Below are 22,459 nucleotides of genomic sequence, written 5' to 3' on the forward strand. Positions count from 1 at the left end.
GGAATCTAAAAGACTTACACATTTGTTCAGAGCCCCACGAAAGCGAGACAAGGTCCACCTCTCGCCCCATAGAGTCCAATGCAAATGTGGTGACAAATTCGTCACAGAAAACAAAAAATAACAAGATTTATAAACTGCCGTTATAGTCTTATTTCTGAACGCACAAACATATAAAGGACATCTCTGGTTTCGGCAGAGTCTTGGGTCTCGGAAAATATTTTTATTTTTGGATTGGACGTATAGTTTTGCGTCTAGGTTAACTTGTTTGAGGTGTGGATTCTTGCAAAATTTCTGGTATTCTCTGCCCTCAGCGCATTAGCAGCCATAGCTGCACCATCACCGTGACAACCACACAAACACGCGCAAGTCTCTTGCACAGGTGATTGGTATTAGCTGATTAGTGGAGACACAAGACGAGCTTTTCAGTCAACTTCTCATTAAAAGACTAAGAGCACCACAACACAACTACAACCACTAATGATACTGCTATATCTTATGCCACTACTACAACTACTAATTCTGCAGATGCTGCTAATATCTCTTTTACTAACTACTATGCTAATGGTAGGCTACTGTTTTGTTCTACTCATTGAAATTGGAGAGCACAGTGACATCTAGTGGTCAGCTAAAATTATAGCAGCCGTTTAAACCAACTGAATGCGATGTACCAGTAGTTTCTGTCGTACTTAGCCTCGTTAATTATTCAATGTCGTTCATTTTTGTAAGGCTACTGATGGTCTAATTTTCGTGTTCATTCATTAAAACCATACATGTGTATTTGAGAACTGTGTAATTTTCATACAATAAATATGTTTTACTGTGATGTAGCGTTACTGGTCTGCACCACACTTTGTAATGTTCTGCAAACAGTATAAGGGCGGTAGAATGCTTAAGTGTATGGAAGTATTAAATGGCTGCTGATACAGAATGGTAGCTTACACAAACACTCTGCTTATAGCTGTCTCATTCCTTACATATGTGATATGTATTGTGAATCGGGGGAATACTTGTGGGGACAGTGGGGGTGTGCTTGTGCAATATAAAAAGGCAGTGTACCATAACAGGGTTCAGGGGAATCGCTCTCTTACTCCGGTAGCATTCATACTCTATCGTCCTTTACTTTCTGCTCTTCTGCTAATAATTCTCAACTATACTACTCTTCTGCTAATGAACTATACTCTTCTGCTAATATAACCTACTTCTCTTCTGCTGCTGAACTATACTCTTATGCTAATATAACCTACTTCTCGTCTGCTAATGATAATTCTCTAATCGTCCTCTAATAATAACTATGTACTCTATTAATAACTGTTTGCGCTTCTGCCAATGTAGTGTTCGCCTCCTATTAAGACGACAAGCACTGGTTTCTTTCTCTCTTCTAAGGTTTAGTAGTGATGTGTCGTTCGTGAACGATTCGTTCATTTTGAACGAATCCTTATAAGGACTCGGGAGTAACGAGTCCTCTCAACGAGTGATTCGTTCATTTCCCGACTCGGTCTTTCTACGAGTCTTTGGATCATTTTTCACGTGACCTGCATAGGCTCTGTAGCTAGAGGAAACGAACGATTCGTTCCTTTCCCGACTCGGTCTTTCTACGAGTCTTTGGATCATTTTTCACGTGACCTGCATAGGCTCTGTAGCTAGAGGAAACGAACGATTCGTTCCTTTCCCGACTCGGTCTTTCTACGAGTCTTTGGATCATTTTTCACGTGACCTGCATAGGCTCTGTAGCTAGAGGAAACGAATGATTAGTTCCTTCCCCGACTCGGTCTTTCTACGAGTCTTTGGATCATTTTTCACGTGACCTGCATAGGCTCTGTAGCTAGAGGAAACGAACGATTCGTTCCTTTCCCGACTCGGTCTTTCTACGAGTCTTTGGATCATTTTTCACGTGACCTGCATAGGCTCTGTAGCTAGAGGAAACGAACGATTCGTTCCTTTCCCGACTCGGTCTTTCTACGAGTCTTTGGATCATTTTTCACGTGACCTGCATAGGCTCTGTAGCTAGAGGAAACGAATGATTAGTTCCTTCCCCGACTCGGTCTTTCTACGAGTCTTTGGATCCTTTTTTCACGTGACCCGCATTGTATTTTTTAGTAGAGGAAACAGTTTCCTTATTCCCTTTCGCGTGGCCGCTGTTTTAGTAAGACGTGAATGAATGATATTCGCTCAAGTCATCATACTGACTGGTTTTGTTATTTTCACTTTACATTTACACTTACAGTTTAGTGCAGTGTAATTGTTTGACGTGATAATTAAATGCTAGTGTGATAATACATGACCAAATCATACAACCTCATGATACATTATTTTAATGCAGGAATTTATTTTGAAATAGTATTTGCTGGTGCACATGTCATGCACTAACCTACAGTGGACGTATAGGGGCTATACGTCCTTTGCAGTGGACGTATAGCCCCCAACCCCCCCCCCCCCCCTGAAATGAACAAATGACTCGAAAAAAGATTCGTTCATTTTACTGAACGAGATTCAAAGAACCGAATCAGCAAAAAGAACCGAACTTCCCATCACTAAGGTTTAGAAGTGCGCCACAACTTTGAACCAGTTTGTGACGTCTGAAGCATTGAACGTCATCAATAACGTGACATCGTCATTTCACACAAGCACCAAACCACTTTTTCGAAACTGTGCGTATTGTTTTTGCGACACAAGCATCGATGCGTCAGTGCCATGCGTCCCATCCCTAGTAATTAGTTATGCGATTACTTAAACACCTCTACATGATTTTTTTTATTAATCGTTGTATGCTCCACGGACAAAACTTGCACCATCATCCTTCTGCAAAAAAGTGTCGCCGTGTCTTCCTGTATGTTGTATGTTTCATTCAATCAACATATTGAATCCTACTAAGAAAGCCGAGTAAACGCACTCAATGATAGGCTACATCTGCTACTGATATTACTATCCCAACTAATTTAAGCTGTTAAAACTATAATATTCTTGTTACAACTAGCTAGCCTACTTCTTCTGTTTAACAGTTCAACTTTCATCTTATCCCGCATTGTAGGCTATTTAAGCTCTTAGCTTTGTTGATGCAGTTCAGCTTCCACACTGCCTCTTGAAATTCTACTTTTTCATTGATTGCTTCACAACGTTCAAACTTATTCTCCCGCATTGTATTTAAGCACTTAGCTTTGTGAGATGATGCAGTTCAGCTACCACACTGCCTCTTTAGAGTGAGTCACACATTTTTAAAATTAATTTCAGCTTGCAGGTATTTTCTCATTTCTGTATTTTCAGCCATTTAAACAAAATAATTTAAGATTTCAGCATTCCAACGCATTTTCAGCAGGAAATGCATTTTCTAGTTGGAGAAGCTGCTCTCTATAACACATGCAAACAAACTTTCACAGTTGTTTGATGGATGATGCTGGATGGATGAATGGCTGGATGGATTATGCTGGATTTATGACTGAGTGGATGATGCTGGATGGATGATGCTGGATGGATGATGCAGGATGGATGAATGGATGATGCTGGATGGATGAATGACTGGATGGTTGATACTAGAGGGCTTGTGCTATCTTCTTGCTCATCTTAAGTATCAGTAGAAAACGATTCCCTCCGGTTCCCCCTCCAACATCCTAGAATGAATCTACCTGTCAGCTCTCATTCACATCACATTGACATCCCACTGAGGGCTCACACTTGTTCTAATGTATATGTGTGTATATGCAAACACACGCACGCACACACGCACGCACACACACACACACACACACACACACACACACACACACAGATAGACAGTGGTGTCAGCTTTAATCCTCTCCTTACAAAGTGAGGTGTGTGTCTGCTTCTTCTCCCTGCAGACCTGGCAGGGCAGTCTGCTGTTACATATTAAGAGGAGATATAAACTGAAATGTGATAGGTAAACAGGGATCAGTATGGTAATGAGCTCGAATGTGATAGGTAGACAGGGATCTGTATGGTAATGAGCTCGAATGTGATAGGTAGACAGAGATCTGTATGGTAATGAGCTCTCTAACCACCCTGTTTCAGCAGGGCAGGGCTACTTAGCATCTCATCTGCATGTGTGTTTACCATTGACTCACAGCTGTCCCATGCTGTTCCTCCTCACTGTGCTGGTGTTGGTGAGAACTTCAACACAGTCATTCATAAGTCAAGTTGTTCTCAATGTGTGTGTGTATGTGTGTGTGTTCCTTCCACAGGGGAATTGAATGGGTGAGTCTCACCAGCTTCCTGTCTGTGGCCACCTCTGCCCCCAACAACATGGGCATGGTGAGGAATGAGCTCCAGCATGTGGACTTACCCACAGGTGAGACTCACACACACACACACACACATAGGGTTACATACACACACATAGGGTTATGCACACGCACACACACACACAGCCACTACTTCCCAGATCCAAACTCAGACCCCTCATCTCCTCTCTCCCAGTCGAGTGTGTTTCTCTGACTTGAGTGTGTTTCTCTGACTTGAGTGTGTTTTGTTCAGACTGTGCTGCTCTGTCATTACCTGGGGCCGGTTGCACAAATCACCTTACGTTTTTTAGGGTTAGGGTTACTTACTTCAAGTCCCTCTGGATAAGAGCGTCTGCTAAAAATGACTAAATATAAACTACAAATAACTAATGTTGGGGAAATCAGTTTGTTTTGTCATGCGTTTCTGAAAAAAAAAAAAATCGGAGTAAAAAAAATAATATATATATATATATACATATATCAGCCGATATATTGGAATATATGATTTTTAAAACACCAAATATTCGTATTGGCATCGGCCTTAAAAATCCTTTATCGGTCGGGCTCTAGGATTTACTACACTGAACGTGATTTCACAGCAGTAAAATTCGACTGTTTCCACGGAGACCGCATTTGTTCAGTTGTATCGCTAGTGCATCACCTTACAAAAGCTAGAGATAGTTAGCTCTAACTTAGCTCTAGCTAGAACTACGAAAAAAAATTAAGAAAAGAAAGCAAGAAAAACTAATTGGTCAGAGGAGGAAAATATTGTGCTTTTACAGGAATACAACAAAAGAAAGCTCATACTGAAAAGTTAATTTGATCCACAAATAACTGCAAACAAAAGGCAACAAATGTAGGACAAAATTGCACCAAAAATAAACTCAAGAAGTTTGGTGAAGCGGTCAAAATATATAGGCTATGATAACTTGACTTATGTCTAAAAAAGAGATAACCAATTACAGGAGGGAGTCCAATAAAACTGGTGATATCAACTTGTAGGTATTTTTGTAACACAGTAATGTTTGAGAAAAATAGTTTACTTCTTCTAACTATGTAGATCAAAATTAGATCAACAGCTACTCTGCATTTACTGGCGTGAGTCTAGCTACTTACACCGGATAAATAGCCTTCATGTGTAGACTGCAGCACAGGAGCAGAGTGCTAGGTGTGGGATGGGTTAATTTATCTCCATAAACTCGGCCATGTTGCGGTACAGAAGAGGTCAGAGGTACCTTAAAGATCCAAATTCCATGATTTGCTTCTCAATACATTCTATATGTGTGAAATGAGTTCCTGAAAATTTTGTAAAAGTGCGAAAACTTTGTTGCACTGAAATGTGGAGTTAGCCAGTTGAACAGTTTCTCTTCCCTTTTCAGCTCAGGTTTTGTATAGGCTGAGCCAAAACCCAACCGATCTATGTCACAGCGACCTATCTATGTCATATCATCAAGTATAAGACTAAGATAAGGAAAAAAACCATGTCCTTGCTTTGTGCAACGGATTATATTTTAAGGAAACCTTCACTTTGACTTTAAGAAAAATCTTAACTTAAGGTTGTTTGTGCAACCGGCCCCTGAGGCCTGTGAGGCATGTGGACACACACACACACACACCTCTTCAGCTGTTCCTGAGGCTGTATATAGGATGGCTCTCTTACATCTAGATGGGTCAGGGTTAAGATCTTTGCACACTGAGTCTGAAATTCGTGTCCGAAATGTTCGCCCGTAAAAAAATAAATACCACCTCACGTTATGTCAATCATGCCTACACACTGCCTCCGAAACTTTCGTCCGTCAAAAAAAAGTTAGGATCGGTATTCCGTGTTTTTTGCATCCATAGCCAGCATTTTTTGAGTTTTTTCGACAATTCAGAACCACCACATTTTTAGGCTGACGATTACGAAAAAACTTTACATTTTGCACTCAGTGTCCAAAGACCTTTAGGGTCAAGGTTAGGATTAGGACCAGGACTCAGGAGTTAGGAGTTAGGAGTTTGGAGTTCAAGGCATCCCCCCCATCCTTCCGGTGAATGTCCTCTTCCTTCTCCCCCCAGAGACTCTCCTCTTCCTCTTCCCCCCAGAGACTCTCCTCCTCCTCCTCCCCCCAGAGACTCTCCTCCTCCTCCCCCCAGAGACTCTCCTCCTCCTCCTCCTCCTCCCCCAGAGACTCTCCTCCTCCTCTTCCTCTTCCCCCCAGAGACTCTCCTCCTCCTCCTCCCCCCAGAGACTCTCCTCCTCCTCCTCCTCCTCCCCCAGAGACTCTCCTCCTCCTCCCCCCAGAGACTCTCCTCCTCCCCCCAGAGACTCTCCTCCTCCTCCCCCCAGAGACTCTCCTCCTCCTTCTCCCCCCAGAGACTCTCCTCTTCCTCTTCCCCCCAGAGACTCTCCTCCTCCCCCCAGAGACTCTCCTCCTCCTCCCCCCAGAGACTCTCCTCCTCCTCCCCCAGAGACTCTCCTCCTCCTCCTCCTTCTCCCCCCAGAGACTCTCCTCTTCCTCTTCCCCCCAGAGACTCTCCTCCTCCTTCTCCCCCCAGAGACTCTCCTCTTCCCCCCAGAGACTCTCCTCCCCCTTCTCCCCCCAGACTCTCCTCCTCCCCCCAGAGACTCTCCTCCTCCTCCTCCTTCTCCCCCCAGAGACTCTCCTCTTCCTCTTCCCCCCAGAGACTCTCCTCCTCCCCCCAGAGACTCTCCTCCTCCTTCTCCCCCCAGAGACTCTCCTCCTCCTCCTCCTCTTCCTCCCCCCAGAGACTCTCCTCCTCCTCTTCCTCCTCCCCCCAAGACTCTCCTCCTCCTCTTCCCCCCAGAGACTCTCCTCCTCCCCCCAGAGACTCTCCTCCTCCTTCTCCCCCCAGAGACTCTCCTCCTCCTCCCCCCAGAGACTCTCCTCCTCCTCCCCCCAGAGACTCTCCTCCTCCCCCCAGAGACTCTCCTCCTCCTCTTCCTCCTCCCCCCAAGACTCTCCTCCTCCTCTTCCCCCCAGAGACTCTCCTCCTCCCCCCAGAGACTCTCCTCCTCCTTCTCCCCCCAGAGACTCTCCTCCTCCTCCTCCTCTTCCTCCCCCCAGAGACTCTCCTTCTCCTCCTCGCCCCAGAGACTCTCCTCCTTCTCCTCCTCCCCCCAGAAACTCTCCTCCTCCTCCTCCTCCTCCCCCCAGAGACTCTCCTCCTCCTCCTCTTCCTCCTCCCCCCAGAGACTCTCTTCCCCCCAGAAACCCTCCTCCTCCTCTTCCCCCCAGAGACTCTCCTCCTCCTCCTCCTCCCCCAGAGACTCTCCTCCTCCTCCTCCTTCTCCCCCCAGAGACTCTCCTCTTCCTCTTCCCCCCAGAGACTCTCCTCCTCCTTCTCCCCCCAGAGACTCTCCTCTTCCTCTTCCCCCCAGAGACTCTCCTCCTCCCCCCAGAGACTCTCCTCCTCCTTCTCCCCCCAGAGACTCTCCTCCTCCTCCCCCCAGAGACTCTCCTCCTCCCCCCAGAGACTCTCCTCCTCCTCTTCCTCCCCCCAGAGACTCTCCTCCTCCTCCTCCTCCCCCCCCCAGACTCTCCTCCTCCCCCCAGAGACTCTCCTCCTCCTCCTCCTCCCCCCCCAGAGACTCTCCTCCTCCCCCCAGAGACTCTCCTCCTCCTCCTTCTCCTCCTCCCCCCAGAGACTCTCCTCCTCCTCCTCCTCCTCCTCCTCCTTCTCCTCTTCCCCCCAAAGACTCTCCTCCTCCTCCTCCTCCCCCCAGAGACTCTCCTCCTCCTCCTCCTCCTCCCCCAGAGACTCTCCTCCTCCCCCATAGACTCTCCTCTTCCTCCTCTTCCTCCCCCCAGAGACTCTCCTCATCACCCCAGAAGGCTGATGACTGTTGCTTTGGTGATCCAGTCATGACTTTTCCAGAACTCTAATTTGTTCGACCTCTCTTTCCCTCCATGTCTTTCTCTCTCCCCAGGCAGGTGCTTTGCATTCCGAGGTGAGCGAGGGAATGACGAGCCATCCATTGAGATGATTAAAGTGTCGCATCTGAAGTAAGTCGCCCCCCTGCATACATACACATTTTTCCAAACCTGCCCGAAGCTGTTCCTGCCCTGGTCTCTGTACCTGCCCCTGTCTCTGTTCCTGCCCCTGTCTCTATTCCTGCCCCTGTCTCTGTTCCTGCACCTGCCCCTGTCTCTGTACCTGCCCCTGTACCTGCCCCTGTACCTGCCCCTGTCTCTGTTCCTGCCCCTGTCTCTGTTCCTGCCCCTGTCTCTGTACCAGGCAGTACCTGGTGGTGTTGTTGTGTGTGTAGCCCCCTGTAGGCAGTACCTGGTGGTGTTGATGTGTGTGTCGCCCCCTGTAGGCAGTACCTGGTGGTGTTGATGTGTGTGTCGCCCCCTGTAGGCAGTACCTGGTGGTGTTGATGTGTGTGTCGCCCCCTGTAGGCAGTACCTGGTGGTGTTGATGTGTGTGTCGCCCCCTGTAGGCAGTACCTGGTGGTGTTGATGTGTGTGTCGCCCCCTGTAGGCAGTACCTGGTGGTGTTGTTGTGTGTGTCGCCCCCTGTAGGCAGTACCTGGTGGTGTTGATGTGTGAGTCACCCCCTGTAGACAGTACCTGGTGGTGTTGATGTGTGTGTCGCCCCCTGTAGGCAGTACCTGGTGGTGTTGATGTGTGTGTTGCCCCCTGTAGGTAGTACCTGGTGGTGTTGATGTGTGTGTCGCCCCCTGTAGGCAGTACCTGGTGGTGTTGATGTGTGTGTCGCCCCCTGTAGGTAGTACCTGGTGGTGTTGATGTGTGTGTCGCCCCCTGTAGGTAGTACCTGGTGGTGTTGATGTGTGTGTCGCCCCCTGTAGGTAGTACCTGGTGGTGTTGATGTGTGTGTCGCCCCCTGTAGGCAGTACCTGGTGGTGGTGTTCAGAGACAAGCCTCTGGAGCTGTGGGACGTGAGGACTGGCACCCTGCTGAGGGAGATGGCTAAGAACTTCCCTACTGTCACCGCACTGGTACAGCACACACTCACACACACACTCACACAGGCACGCATTCACACTCACACTCACACATGTCACCATATGTATCCTGGGGTTGTGCCCATACATATCCTGGGGTTGTTTGTGCTGGTTGAGCTAGTTGAAGGGTTGGTCTGGATATCATCATCAGCTAAAAGGCTCCTAAAGGAGAGTGCAGGTTGCAGCAGTGAGACTGTGAGGAACAGCCACCTTAATAATACATGCTTTCCAAGCCCTTATTGCTTCTGCATTTCCATATTGATGCTGGCCAGGCCTGCCACATCTACAGTGATGCTGCTGGGGACCAGCGTCCAGCCTGAATTCATTTGTTTCTGGCTGGGTGTGTTGGCTGTGTGTGTGTGTTGGTGTGTGTAAAGACGGTGTGTGTGTAGGCTGGGTGTGACTTGCATTTTCCCCTGTTACCATGTTGATAAGTATCCTTAACGGAGTAATTATCAAGGTTTGTGTATGTACAGGAGTGGTCCCCCTCCCACAACTTGAAGAGTCTTAAGAAGAAGCAGATGGCTGCTCGGGAGGCCATGGTCCGACAGACGGTGTCGGACGCGGAGCAGAGCGTGGAGTCCTCGGTCATCAGGTCAGGGGTCATCGGGTCAGGGGTCATCATACATGCTTCTCTGTTGGCTGTTATCAAGTTCTCAGACTGTGTGTGTGTGTGCAGCCTTCTCCAGGATGCTGAGAGCAAGTCAGAGACGAGCCAGGCCATCTCAGCCAGGGAACACTTTGTGTTCACAGACACAGACGGCCAGGTGTACCACATGACCGTGGAGGGAAACACAGTGAAGGATGGAGCACGCATCCCCCCAGACGTACGCACTGCCTCCTCCCTACCTCCCCCCTCTCCAAGTCTGACTCCACACATGTTCATCCCCCACCAGCCCTAACAGCCAGAACATCATGGGAGAAACTCCTGTGATTTTAGGCCCACATCCTCCCACCTTTCCACAGCCAAACACACTATGTGTGGGGGTATTTTGTTTCTCATTACGGGGCAAGAAAACAGTTCAACGGAGGCAAGCATATGGGAACATGCCTCCTCCGTGAAGTGAACAGTCCCAGTCACTGTCCCCACCACTATCCACATCTTGTTTTTTCTCTGGCTGTTGTGTGTGTGTGTTTGGAGGGGGGGGGGGGGTGTGTGTGTATATTCTCGTGTTTGTGTGGGCCTGTTAACACTAACTATTGGCACCTCTGCCTTAACTTAAAAGCCTCTAGAGCGACCAACCAGCCTCTTTATCCTGCTTTAATATGACAGCAGATATGCTGTAGGATCTCTCTGGCATCACCCATCCCTATAAAATCCCTAGAAACTTGGATTTAAAACTCTTAAACACTTGAGTTTCCTAAAAAGAATTCACACATGCTGACTGTACCGTGAGTTTATAAAGCTGTGCTATAAATGTAATCTGGTTGGCATTTGCTGGCACTGCTCTCTCCTAATGCTGTCTTAGTCTGAGTCCTCCGCACTGCTCTCTCCTAAAGCTGTCTTAGTCTGAGTCCTCCGCACTGCTCTCTCCTAAAGCTGTCTTAGTCTGAGTCCTCTGCACTGCTCTCTCCTAAAGCTGTCTTAGTCTGAGCCCTCCGCACTGCTCTCTCCTAATGCTGTCTTAGTCTGAGTCCTCCGCACTGCTCTCTCCTAATGCTGTCTTAGTCTGAGTCAGCACCCTCTGAGTGTGTTTACACCTCCCTCTCTGCCTAAACACCCTGGTTGATATGAAGTGTGTGTGGCTGAAGCTTGGCTCCTCCACAGATTCATCTCTCTCTTGGTTTCACCTATCACTTGTCTCTTCAGCTCCAACCTGAGCAGTCTCTCTGGCCAGGCTGTTTGTTCATGTGTCTGCAGTCAGGTGCAGACTTGTTTGTCATGCTATTAACCAAACAGAAGTGAAGATACAGTTGGGTAGATACCAATAATCCCTTTAATTTTCTTCCGCACTGAGCAAATAGAAATCTGTTTGAGCGCAAACCTCAGTACTGTGAGCAAACCTCAGTACTCTGAGCAAACCTCAGTACTGTGAGCAAACCTCAGTACTGTGAGTAAACCTCAGTACTGTGAGCAAACCTCAGTACTGTGAGTAAACCTCAGTACTGTGAGTAAACCTCAGTACTGTGAGCAATCCTCAGTACTGTGAGTAAACCTCAGTACTTTGAGTAAACCTCAGTACTGTGAGCAAACCTCAGTACTCTGAGCTAAGTTCTTTTTTTGGACGCCTGTAAAGGTAACGTTCTTGATTTTTGTTGCTAGTCAAAGCTTGAGCTGAGTGCCAGGGTCGTCGTTTTGTTAAACGCTTGCGTGTAGCCTAGAGTGACATTGAAACGTATGAGGCTGGCTTCGCCGCATTTTTCCAACTCATTGAACATCTATACTTTTTCTAAAATACTAATAAAAAATAATACAGATTTTATTTTGTGCAAGGTCTGAAAAATGTAGTGTGCGGGTCCTTCAACTGATCTGTGGGGGGGGGGGGGGGGGGGGGGGGGGGGGGGGGGGGGGGGGGGGGGGGGGGGGGTTCAGAGGGTGGTTAAGCTGCTCAGGCCTGCTGCTGTGGGTGTTGCAGGGCAGCATGGGGAGTATCGCCTGCATCGCGTGGAAGGGAGACACCCTCGTCCTGGGTGACGTGGACGGAAACCTCAACTTCTGGGACCTGAAGGCCCGACTGTCCAGGTGACTCACCTGCCCTCTCCTTCCGTCTGCGTGTCTGTCTGTGTGTGTACAGTATGTGCGTGTGTGTTTTACAGTATGTGCGTGTGTGTACAGTATGTGCGTGTGTGTGTGTGTACAGTATGTGTGTGTGTGTGTACAGTATGTGTTTGTGTTTGTGTACAGTATGTGTGTGTGTGTGTGTGTACAGTATGTGTGTGTGTGTAGTATGTGTGTGTACAGCAGTGTTGGGGGAAGTTACTCAAAAGTATTATATTACTTATTACTTACTACTGTTCATTAAGAGTAGTGTGATTAAGTTACATTATTACTTTCTGTACAAAGTAATATTATTACTTAGTATATAACTTTTACTATTACTTTTAATAGTAGCGAGTTTTACTTTGTGAAAAATTAGCAAGAACATTTTCGACACAGTACAGATGCAAAATAGTGTTTCTTTAAGGTTGATTCGTTAATACAATGAACAATCACCCCCATGAAACTTTTATTGTTAGCTATCCATACATCTGCTCTAGTGGCTACATATTCAATGCCAGCTATGGTTTTTCTGAGCTCTCTTTTCATTTCGTCGTAAGCTTTATCCAAGTCAGCCGTAAATGTCTGTCGATCGGGTAGTGAATGCTTATCCTTGTCGAGATGATTGGTATTTTGCTGATAAGTTTGCTAAATGCAGGCGACTCGACTGTTGACAATGGCCTCATGTCTTCCACAACATATCCAGCAGTTTGTTGAACCCTGCTGGTGTCACCCTAAGGCCTACATTATCAAACTTTGTCTGCTTGGCTGATGATGAACCAGCAGCCACTTGTTGCAATGGGTCGCCATTGCTATTTAAAGTTTTGCTAGTTTCCAGCGTTGTTTCTTTGTATACAGTTTCGAGGTGTTATTTCAAGTTCGAGGTACTGTTTTTTATATTTACATTTATGCATTTAGCAGACGCCTTTATCCAAAGCGACTTCCAAGAGAGAGTCTTACAAAAGTGCATAAGTCACTGATCATAACAACGAGATAGCCCCAAACATTGCGGGTAGCCAAACATAAAGCATACATTTTGAAACCCAAAAAGTCCCAAAGGGAAGAACAAGAAGAGCATGTAGTTCGACAAGTTACAATTAAACCTCCTTTTAAGACAGTTACAATAAACCAACAAGAGCAAGAGTTTTTGGCAGTAGTATTTTGTTGGGGCACAGTTTGCATTTAACTTTAATGTTTTTACCGTGTGTTAACAGAATGAGTGTGTGTAATATGTGTGTATGTGTACAGTATGTGTGTGTATAGTATGAGTGTGTATGTGTGTGTACAGTGTTCGTGTGTGTAGTATGAGTGTGTGTGTACTGTGTGCGTGTGTGTAGTATGAGTGTGTGTGTACAGTGTGTGTGCGTGTAGTATGAGTTTGTGTGTGTTTGTACAGTATGTGTGTGTTTGTACAGTATGTGTGTGTGAACAGTGAGAGTGTCCATTAGGAACCTCTTGGTGTTGCTCCTCCAGGGGCATCCCGACCCACCGAGGCTGGGTAAAGAAGATTCGCTTCGCCCCGGGGAAGGGCAACCAGAAGCTGCTGGTCATGTACACAGACGGAGCTGAGGTCTGGGACACCAAGGAGGTGAGACCGTCCTCAAACCTCTCCCTGCACACACCCTAACCCACCTCACACACCCTGACCCACCTGCCCACACCCTGACCCACCTGCCCACACCCTGACCCACCTGCCCACACCCTGACCCACCTGCCCACACCCTGACCCACCTGCCCACACCCTGACCCACCTGCCCCCATCCTGACCCACCTGCCCACACCCTGACCCACCTCACACACCCTGACCCACCTGCCCACACCCTGACCCACCTGCCCACACCCTGACCCACCTGCCCACACCCTGACCCACCTGCCCCCATCCTGATCCACCTCACACACCCTGACCCACCTGCCCAGACCCTGACCCACCTGCCCACACCCTGACCCACCTGCCCACACCCTGACCCACCTCACACACCCTGACCCACCTGGCCACACCCTGACCCACCTCACACACCCTGACCCACCTGCCCACACCCTGACCCACCTGCCCAGACCCTGACCCACCTGCCCACACCCTGACCCACCTGCCCACACCCTGACCCACCTCACACACCCTGACCCACCTGCCCACACCCTGACCCACCTGCCCACACCCTGACCCAACTGCCCACAGCCTGACCCACCTGCCCACAGCCTGACCCACCTGCCCACAGCCTGACCCACCTGCCCAGACCCTGACCCACCTCACACACCCTGACCCACCTGCCCACACCCTGACCCACATGCCCACACCCTGACCCACCTGCCCACACCCTGACCCACCTGCCCCCATCCTGACCCACCTCACACACCCTGACCCACCTCACACACCCTGACCCACCTGCCCAGACCCTGACCCACCTGCCCAGACCCTGACCCACCTGCCCACACCCTGACCCACCTGCCCACACCCTGACCCACCTCACACACCCTGACCCACCTCACACACCCTGACCCACCTGCCCAGACCCTGACCCACCTGCCCACACCCTGACCCACCTGCCCACACCCTGACCCACCTCACACACCCTGACCCACCTGCCCAGACCCTGACCCACATGCCCACACCCCCGACCCACCTCACACATCCTGGCATCCTAGTAGCAGACAACTCAGGAAGGACTCTGCGGTTACGGTTAGAGTTAGGGTTAGCACCTCCACCAAAGATTAAGGACAACCACAACTACTATTCTTATGTTGTAGTCCCGCCCTGAGTTTACTAATAACCTCTAACCCCCACAGGTGCAGATGGTGAGTAGCCTGCGGATTGGTCGGAACGTGAACTACCGTATCCTGGACATTGATTGGTGCACATCAGACAAGGTGACCCTGGCCTCGGATGACGGCTGCATCCGTGTGCTGGAGATGGCCATGAAGTCTGCCAGCTACCGCATGGACGAGCAAGACCTGACCGGTGAGGGGGGGGGAGAGAAGACAGGGGAGGAAAGAGAGAGAGAGGGGAGGGGAGGGGAGAGAGGACAGGGCAGGTAGCAGGAATTGAGGAAAGAGAGGGCGAAACTTCTGAATAACTTTCTCATACACATGCACTCCTCACTTGTGCTACCCCATGAAACACTCATACACATACTCTCATCAGTTGTTCTTTAGCACTGTTGTACTGATGTCATGCCAATACATCTTGAATTAACACATGAAAATAAGTAATTCTAATTAGTAATTCATTAATTTAAAAGAGAGAGAAAAGGGGGGAGAGAGAGAAGGGGTGGAGAGAGAGAAGGGAGAGAGAAAAGGGAGGGGAGAGAGCGGGAAGGGAGGGGAGAGAGAGATGGGGGGAGAGAGGGTGTCAGAAATATTAATCTATCAAGCATTGCACAATAAGTCGGTAAACAAGTTTAAGAAAGCTTTATTGCTTGCGGCCGGCCCACAAGGAGACAAAAACATCACACGCCATTGTGCTACAAAGTTTGTCTGCTAGCATGTTGTGCTAGCTAGCTATTTAAGCAGCCCCGCTCTTTACAGTCATTGGTTAAGACAAAGGCATGCAAAAGTCCCATGGCTCTTCTTCATTGGCTCCTTGCATAGACCTGACGCGCGCGTGTGTGCGTACGTGCTAGAGTGTGTGCGTGTTTACGACATCAACCCTGATTGAAACACAACAACAGGATCTCTTGATGTCGTAAAAGCTCCTTCACATAAGTGTCAACAAAGGGTCACCAGACCATGCGTCTCCACCTTTAATCTTTGTCATACAGGATCTCCTTAAATAACCAAACCCCCCTCTTCTTAGTCCTCAGCCCCAAGATCAGGGTCTTGAATGTTTACTCAGAGTTCAGATTTGGGCTCAGGCCTTTCTTTACCCAAGTAATACTGAACACAGAATCATTATTATACAGGATAACAGTTACATCTTCAATGTTTCCAACAGAGGGGGAGAAGGGGGGACAGAGTGAGAGAATGGGAAGAGAGAAAGGAGGGGTGCGAGAGAAGGGGGGAGAGAGAGAAGAGAAGGGAAGGGAAAGAGACAGAAGGGGGGAGAGAGAAGGGAGGGGAGAGAGAGAGAGAGCAGGTGGGAGAGGAGACGATTTTCAGTGCACCTGGAAGTCTATTTCACTGTAGCCGAAAGTCTGTTCATCGTTAAGGGCAGAGCTACTTTTTGCCAAATTCTTCAGCATGTTTGATCCATTAGACAAATCAAATCAAAACGCAGAGTCTGAATGATTTCAATTCATAAGCCTGATGATTATTTAAGCTGGTAGGGCCCACGTGAAGACATGAAAAATGCGTTTTACGCTAGGCTATATATGAAACGAAAATACACAATAGAATTATTGTTTTAATTTGGTAGGTAATTAGGCTAAATATAAAGTAGGCTATACCTATGCTATAAATATACTTAATCTTATTTATATTTTGAATAGCCTACAAGTCTCTGTGACATCTGCTGAGATAATCGAGGAGCGATCCTTGAAAGACAGAAATAAATCGCAGACTGCAAAGTAGCAATTTAACAACAAAAAATAGGAGCCAACTGGTTGAATTAAGGTTTTCCTTGTGATTTTATAACTGGATGATGAATTATTTAGGAAAAGCCGTGAAAAGAGGGTCCTGGATTTTGATTGATTGCAAAGATTTCTTTCTATCTTCACAGCGATCAAATGAAGGCGTTGCTAATGTTAAAAGAACCTGTCCTATATATATTTTCAAATCTGAACCAGCAAACATGTTGAGGTATTTGGCAAAAAGTAGGCTCTACGGCCGAATCCCAATACTCCTACAGAGCCTAGGGCTACATAGCCCTAGGAAATGGGACGCCACTTGGTTACAGGTACGTCATCTAGCACGTATCGATATCTCCAAAGCAAGTCGTGTTATGCACTGATATTAAACGAAATTCGCTGCTAATGGAGTTTACTTAGAACTGTAGACATGCTAGTCAAAGAAATGCGAGACTGTTGTGCAATTCAAAACTGTAACATTAGCGTACCAAACTAGCGATTTGAAACGTTTCAATTAGGAAAATGGTTGCAAATATATATGTTCATGACTGTATATAGCACAAAACAAGACTGTCATAATTTTTTTATCAATTAATTAAGCCGAAAATATTACATTTATCGGACTCTCTGGATGATTTGGTCGCCATTGTTGCCGGTCGCGCAGTTTTCACATAGCCCTAGGTTTCAAGTAAGCTCCCTACCTTACTTGGTTTTAAGGGGTGTATACCCCTTAGTCTTAGCCCTTCCCCTAACTCCAAAAGAGTATTGGGACACCACTAGCTCTCACGGGAACGCACAAAACTAAGGGTAAGGGGGAAGGGGAATGGGGAGTATTGGGATTCGGCCACCTCCCTTTTGCAATGAACAGACTTTTGGCCACATTGAAACGAACTCCCGGGTGCACTGAAACAAACTTCAGTGCACACTGAAAATCGTCTCTCCCTTCTCTGTCTCTCCCCCTATTCGCTCTCTCTCCCCCTTCTTTCTCTCTCCCCCTTCCTTCTCTATCTCTTCTAAAGTAATGAATTACTAATTCAAATGACATATTTTGAATGTGTTAATTCAAGATGTATTGGCATGACATCAGTACAACAGTGCTAAAGAACAACTGATGACAGTATGTGTATGAGTGTTTCATGGGGTAGCACAAGTGAAGAGTGCATGTGTATGAGTGTTTCATGGGGTAGCACAAGTGAAGAGTGCATGTGTATGAGTGTTTCATGGGGTAGCACAAGTGAAGAGTGCATGTGTATGAGTGTTTCATGGGGTAGCACAAGTGAAGAGTGCATGTGTATGAGTGTTTCATGGGGTAGCACAAGTGAAGAGTGTATGTGTATGAGTGTTTCATGGGGTAGCACAAGTGAAGAGTGCATGTGTATGAGTGTTTCATGGGGTAGCACAAGTGAAGAGTGCATGTGTATGAGTGTTTCATGGGGTAGCACAAGTAGCACAAGTGAAGAGTGCATGTGTATGAGTGTTTCATGGGGTAGCACAAGTGAAGAGTGCATGTGTATGAGTGTTTCATGGGGTAGCACAAGTGAAGAGTGCATGTGTATGAGTGTTTCATGGGGTAGCACAAGTGAAGAGTGCATGTGTATGAGTGTTTCATGGGGTAGCACAAGTGAAGAGTGCATGTGTATGAGTGTTTCATGGGGTAGCACAAGTGAAGAGTGCATGTGTATGAGTGTTTCATGGGGTAGCACAAGTGAAGAGTGCATGTGTATGAGTGTTTCATGGGGTAGCACAAGTGAAGAGTGCATGTGTATGAGTGTTTCATGGGGTAGCACAAGTGAAGAGTGCATGTGTATGAGTGTTTCATGGGGTAGCACAAGTGAAGAGTGCATGTGTATGAGTGTTTCATGGGGTAGCACAAGTGAAGAGTGCATGTGTATGAGTGTTTCATGGGGTAGCACAAGTGAAGAGTGCATGTGTATGAGTGTTTCATGGGGTAGCACAAGTGAAGAGTGCATGTGTATGAGTGTTTCATGGGGTAGCACAAGTGAAGAGTGCATGTGTATGAGTGTTTCATGGGGTAGCACAAGTGAAGAGTGCATGTGTATGAGTGTTTCATGGGGTAGCACAAGTGAAGAGTGCATGTGTATGAGTGTTTCATGGGGTAGCACAAGTGAAGAGTGCATGTGTATGAGTGTTTCATGGGGTAGCACAAGTGAAGAGTGCATGTGTATGAGTGTTTCATGGGGTAGCACAAGTGAAGAGTGCATGTGTATGAGTGTTTCATGGGGTAGCACAAGTGAAGAGTGCATGTGTATGAGTGTTTCATGGGGTAGCACAAGTGAAGAGTGCATGTGTATGAGTGTTTCATGGGGTAGCACAAGTGAAGAGTGCATGTGTATGAGTGTTTCATGGGGTAGCACAAGTGAAGAGTGCATGTGTATGAGTGTTTCATGGGGTAGCACAAGTGAAGAGTGCATGTGTATGAGAAAGTTATTCAGTAGTTTCTCCCTAGACGGCCTCTCATACATTTTGAAACCCATCAAATGTTCACATGAGTGGCTGATCGATAAGTGATTTTGCTTTTCTCCTCCTCTCTCCCTCCTCTCCCTCATATCCCTCCTCCTTTCCCTCATATCCCTCCTCTCTCCGTCCCTCCCTCCCTCTCTCCCTCCTTCTCTCCAGACCCAGTGTGGTGCCCCTACCTGCTGCTGCCCCGAGCTGCCCTCACCCTGAAGGCCTTCCTTCAGCTCCAGCCCTGGTCGGGCTCCTTCACCATGGACATCTCACAAGTGTACGTACCCCTCCTTCTCTCATTCATTCTCTAGCTGCCTCGTCCTCTCATTCATTCTCTAGTTCCCTGTACCTCCTCTCATCCTCTTTACCTGCCTCCTGCTCTCATCCTCTCTACCTGCCTCCTCCTCTCATCCTCTCTACCTGCCTCCTCCTCTCATCCTCTTTACCTGCCTCCTCCTCTCATCCTCTCTACCTGCCTCCTCCTCTCATTCTCTCTACCTGCCTCCTCCTCTCATTCTCTCTACCTGCCTCCTCCTCTCATTCTCTCTACCTGCCTCCTCCTCTCATCCTCTCTACCTGCCTCCTCCTCTCATCCTCTCTACCTGCCTCCTCCTCTCATCCTCTCTACCTGCCTCCTCCTCTCATCCTCTCTACCTGCCTCCTCCTCTCATTCATTCTCTAGTTCCCTGTACCTCCTCTCATCCTCTCTACCTGCCTCCTCCTCTCATCCTCTCTACCTGCCTCCTCCTCTCATCCTCTCTACCTGCCTCGTCCTCTCATTCATTCTCTAGCTCCCTGTACCTCCTCTCATCCTCTCTACCTGCCTCCTCCTCTCATCCTCTCTACCTGCCTCCTCCTCTCATCCTCTCTACCTGCCTCGTCCTCTCATTCATTCTCTAGCTCCCTCTGCCTCCTCTCTTCTTGTAATGATCTTATTCTGTCCTCCCCACTGCCGTTCTCTGCCTCTCCTTATCTGTCCGGCTCTCTAACACTTTGTCCTAACTGGAGGTCGGGCTAAGTTTGGCTGTTCAACTCCCAGCAGAGGGGTTCTCTCTGTCTGACCCCATGTATCTGTAGTGGCCGTCCACTTCACTTCCTGTTCATTATATGTGCAGATGACTACAAAGCTCCACATTAACTAACCCCAGGTCAGGTTTAATATCTCTCCTCTCTCTCCTCTCCTCTCTCTCCTTTCTCTCTATCCTCTCTCCTTTTCTCTATGCTCTCTCTCCCCTCTGCTCTCTCCGGTCTCTAGTGATTACAGTGAAAAAGAGGAGATTAAAGGACTCATACAGGAGCAGCTCAACTCCATGTCCAAGTGAGTGAACATGAGACCTGTCCTGTCCTGAACAGAGAGACAGCCTCAGATGTGTGTGTGCAGTGTGTTTGTCTGTGTATGATGGCATGGGGGTATGTGTGTGTGCAGTGTGTTTGTCATTGTGTGTGTGACCCTGTCCTGGGTTATTTAGGCTAGACAGCAGGGTTAGGGTTAAGGTTAAATCCAGCTTTTGTCTCTTCCTGCTGTTTGTAATGTCCCTAACTGCCTTTGTGTATGTGTGTGTGTGTCCATGCGTGCTTGTGTATGTCCGTCCGTGTCTGATTGGCTCCTAGTGACATGAAGAGCGTTCTCCAAGATCCAGAGCTCAACCTGCTACAGCGATGCCTCCTGGTGTCACGGTGAGTCCCAGTCACCATTCAGCCACCCAGCACCCTCCTCCTCTCCTGTCCTCCTCTCCTGTCCTCCTCCTCTCCTGTCCTCCTCTCCTCCTGTCTTCCTCCTCTCCTGTCCTCCTCTCCTCCTGTCCTCCTCCCCTCCTGTCCTCCTTTCCTCCTGTCCTCCTCTCCTCCTGTCCTCCTCCTCTCCTGTCCTCCTCTCCTCCTGTCCTCCTTTCCTCCTGTGCTCCTCCTCTCCTGTCCTCTCCTGTCCTCCTCTCCTCCTGTCCTCCTTTCCTCCTGTGCTCCTCCTCTCCTGTCCTCTCCTGTCCTCCTGTCCTCCTCTCCTCCTGTCCTCCTTTCCTCCTCTCCTCCTGTCCTCCTCCTCTCCTGTCCTCCTCCTCTCCTGTCCTCCTCTCCTCCTGTCCTCCTCCTCTCCTCCTGTCCTCCTCTCCTCCTGTCCTCCTCCTCTCCTCCTGTCCTCCTCTCCTCCTGTCCTCCTCCTCTCCTGTCCTCCTCTCCTCCTGTCCTCCTCCTCTCCTTCTCTCCTGTCCTCCTCTCCTCCTCTCCTCTGCTGTCCTCCTCTCCTGTCCTCCTCATCTCCTATCCTCCCCTCCTGTCCTCTCCTTCTTTCCTGTCCTCCTCCTCCTCTCCTGTCCTCCTGCTCTCCTGCCCACACAGACACACACACGCACTCGCTCACTGACACACACAAACCTTCTGGGTTCTGGATAAGTGTGAAAGGATTTGCAAGGTCCCTCTTTGTGGAACTGTATAAAACCTCACAATCACGTAGCGTCCTGGTCAGAGTCCCTCTCCTGTTACTTTTCAAGTCTCAAAGCTTTTCAATTTTTCATGGCCTTTGTTAACGAAAAAAAAGGGTAACCTAGCAACAGTTCAACATAAAAGATATATCTCACTGCTGTGCAAATATTTGGATGGTGTTAAGAAAGGAAGATAAAGTCGCTCTGGATAAGAGCGTCTGCTAAATGACTAAATGTAAATAAAGGGTGTGTGTGTGTGGGCATGCATTTACATGTAGTCATTTAGCAGATGCTTTTATCCAGAGCCACTTCTAAGAAAGAGCTTTACAAAAGGTGCATAGGCCAATGATCATAAACAACAAGATAGCCCCAAAAACTATGTGGGTAGCCGAAACATGAAGCATACATTGTGAAAAGCAAATAAGTGCCAATGGGTAGAACCAGAAGAGCATGTAGTTAAACAAGTTACAATTAAACAACATGATCCTCGAAAGTGCTATAGTGTACCTGGAGGAAAGCGAGCAACAATAATATAATTCACAGCGAGTACAAGTCGTTAAATCAGTTACAACTAACCAACAAGTGCACCAAGTTCCTCAATAAGAGTCATTGTGTTCCTGGAGGAAATAAACTAACATCTGATCCAACAAATCTTTCTTAAGTACTCAGTGGTCAGTTAGTGGTCAACTGCAGGGCAACCAGCCTGACCTCTCCAGGGCAACCAGCCTGACCTCTCCAGGGCACCCAGCCTGACCTCTCCAGGGCACCCAGCCTGACCTCTCCAGGGTACCCAGCCTGACCTCTCCGGGGCACCCAGCCTGAGCCTGACCTCTCCAGGGTACCCAGCCTGACCTCTCCAGGGCACCCAGCCTGACCTCTCCAGGGCACCCAGCCTGACCTCTCCAGGGCACCCAGCCTGACCTCTCAGATGTTGACCGCTGTGGTCGGTCTCGTCCGTCCAGCTAGTGACTGGTGCTGTGGTCTTGTCCAGGTTGTTTGGAGATGAGTCGGACCTGCACTTTTGGACCGTGGCGGCCCACTACATCCAGGCCTTTTCCCAGGCTCGCCAACTCAGCGTGCCCCCTGCAGGAGGCCCCCAGGGGGCCCCTGGAAACCCGCAGGGCCACCTAGACATCTGCCATGACACCCTGTGTGAGAGCAACTACTTCCAGGTCAGT

At 48.3% G+C, this 22,459-nt stretch overlaps 1 protein-coding gene across 1 annotated transcript in view; it reads left to right on the top strand.

The window, feature by feature from the left end:
• wdr11 (WD repeat domain 11) overlaps positions 1-22,459 on the top strand; it is a 51,238-nt gene that overhangs the window by 18,331 nt on the left and 10,448 nt on the right. The window contains exons 12-23 of the mRNA XM_047029012.1: positions 4,194-4,300; positions 8,161-8,236; positions 9,084-9,192; positions 9,675-9,793; positions 9,878-10,025; positions 11,775-11,881; positions 13,370-13,484; positions 14,681-14,852; positions 19,033-19,141; positions 20,120-20,182; positions 20,476-20,541; positions 22,273-22,453. Of these exons, the coding sequence (XP_046884968.1) occupies positions 4,194-4,300; positions 8,161-8,236; positions 9,084-9,192; positions 9,675-9,793; positions 9,878-10,025; positions 11,775-11,881; positions 13,370-13,484; positions 14,681-14,852; positions 19,033-19,141; positions 20,120-20,182; positions 20,476-20,541; positions 22,273-22,453 (1,372 nt within the window). The remainder of the gene's footprint in view (positions 1-4,193; positions 4,301-8,160; positions 8,237-9,083; positions 9,193-9,674; positions 9,794-9,877; positions 10,026-11,774; positions 11,882-13,369; positions 13,485-14,680; positions 14,853-19,032; positions 19,142-20,119; positions 20,183-20,475; positions 20,542-22,272; positions 22,454-22,459) is intronic.

Source organism: Hypomesus transpacificus, chromosome 11 (assembly GCF_021917145.1).
Source record: "Hypomesus transpacificus isolate Combined female chromosome 11, fHypTra1, whole genome shotgun sequence".
NCBI classification, from domain to species: domain Eukaryota; kingdom Metazoa; phylum Chordata; class Actinopteri; order Osmeriformes; family Osmeridae; genus Hypomesus; species Hypomesus transpacificus.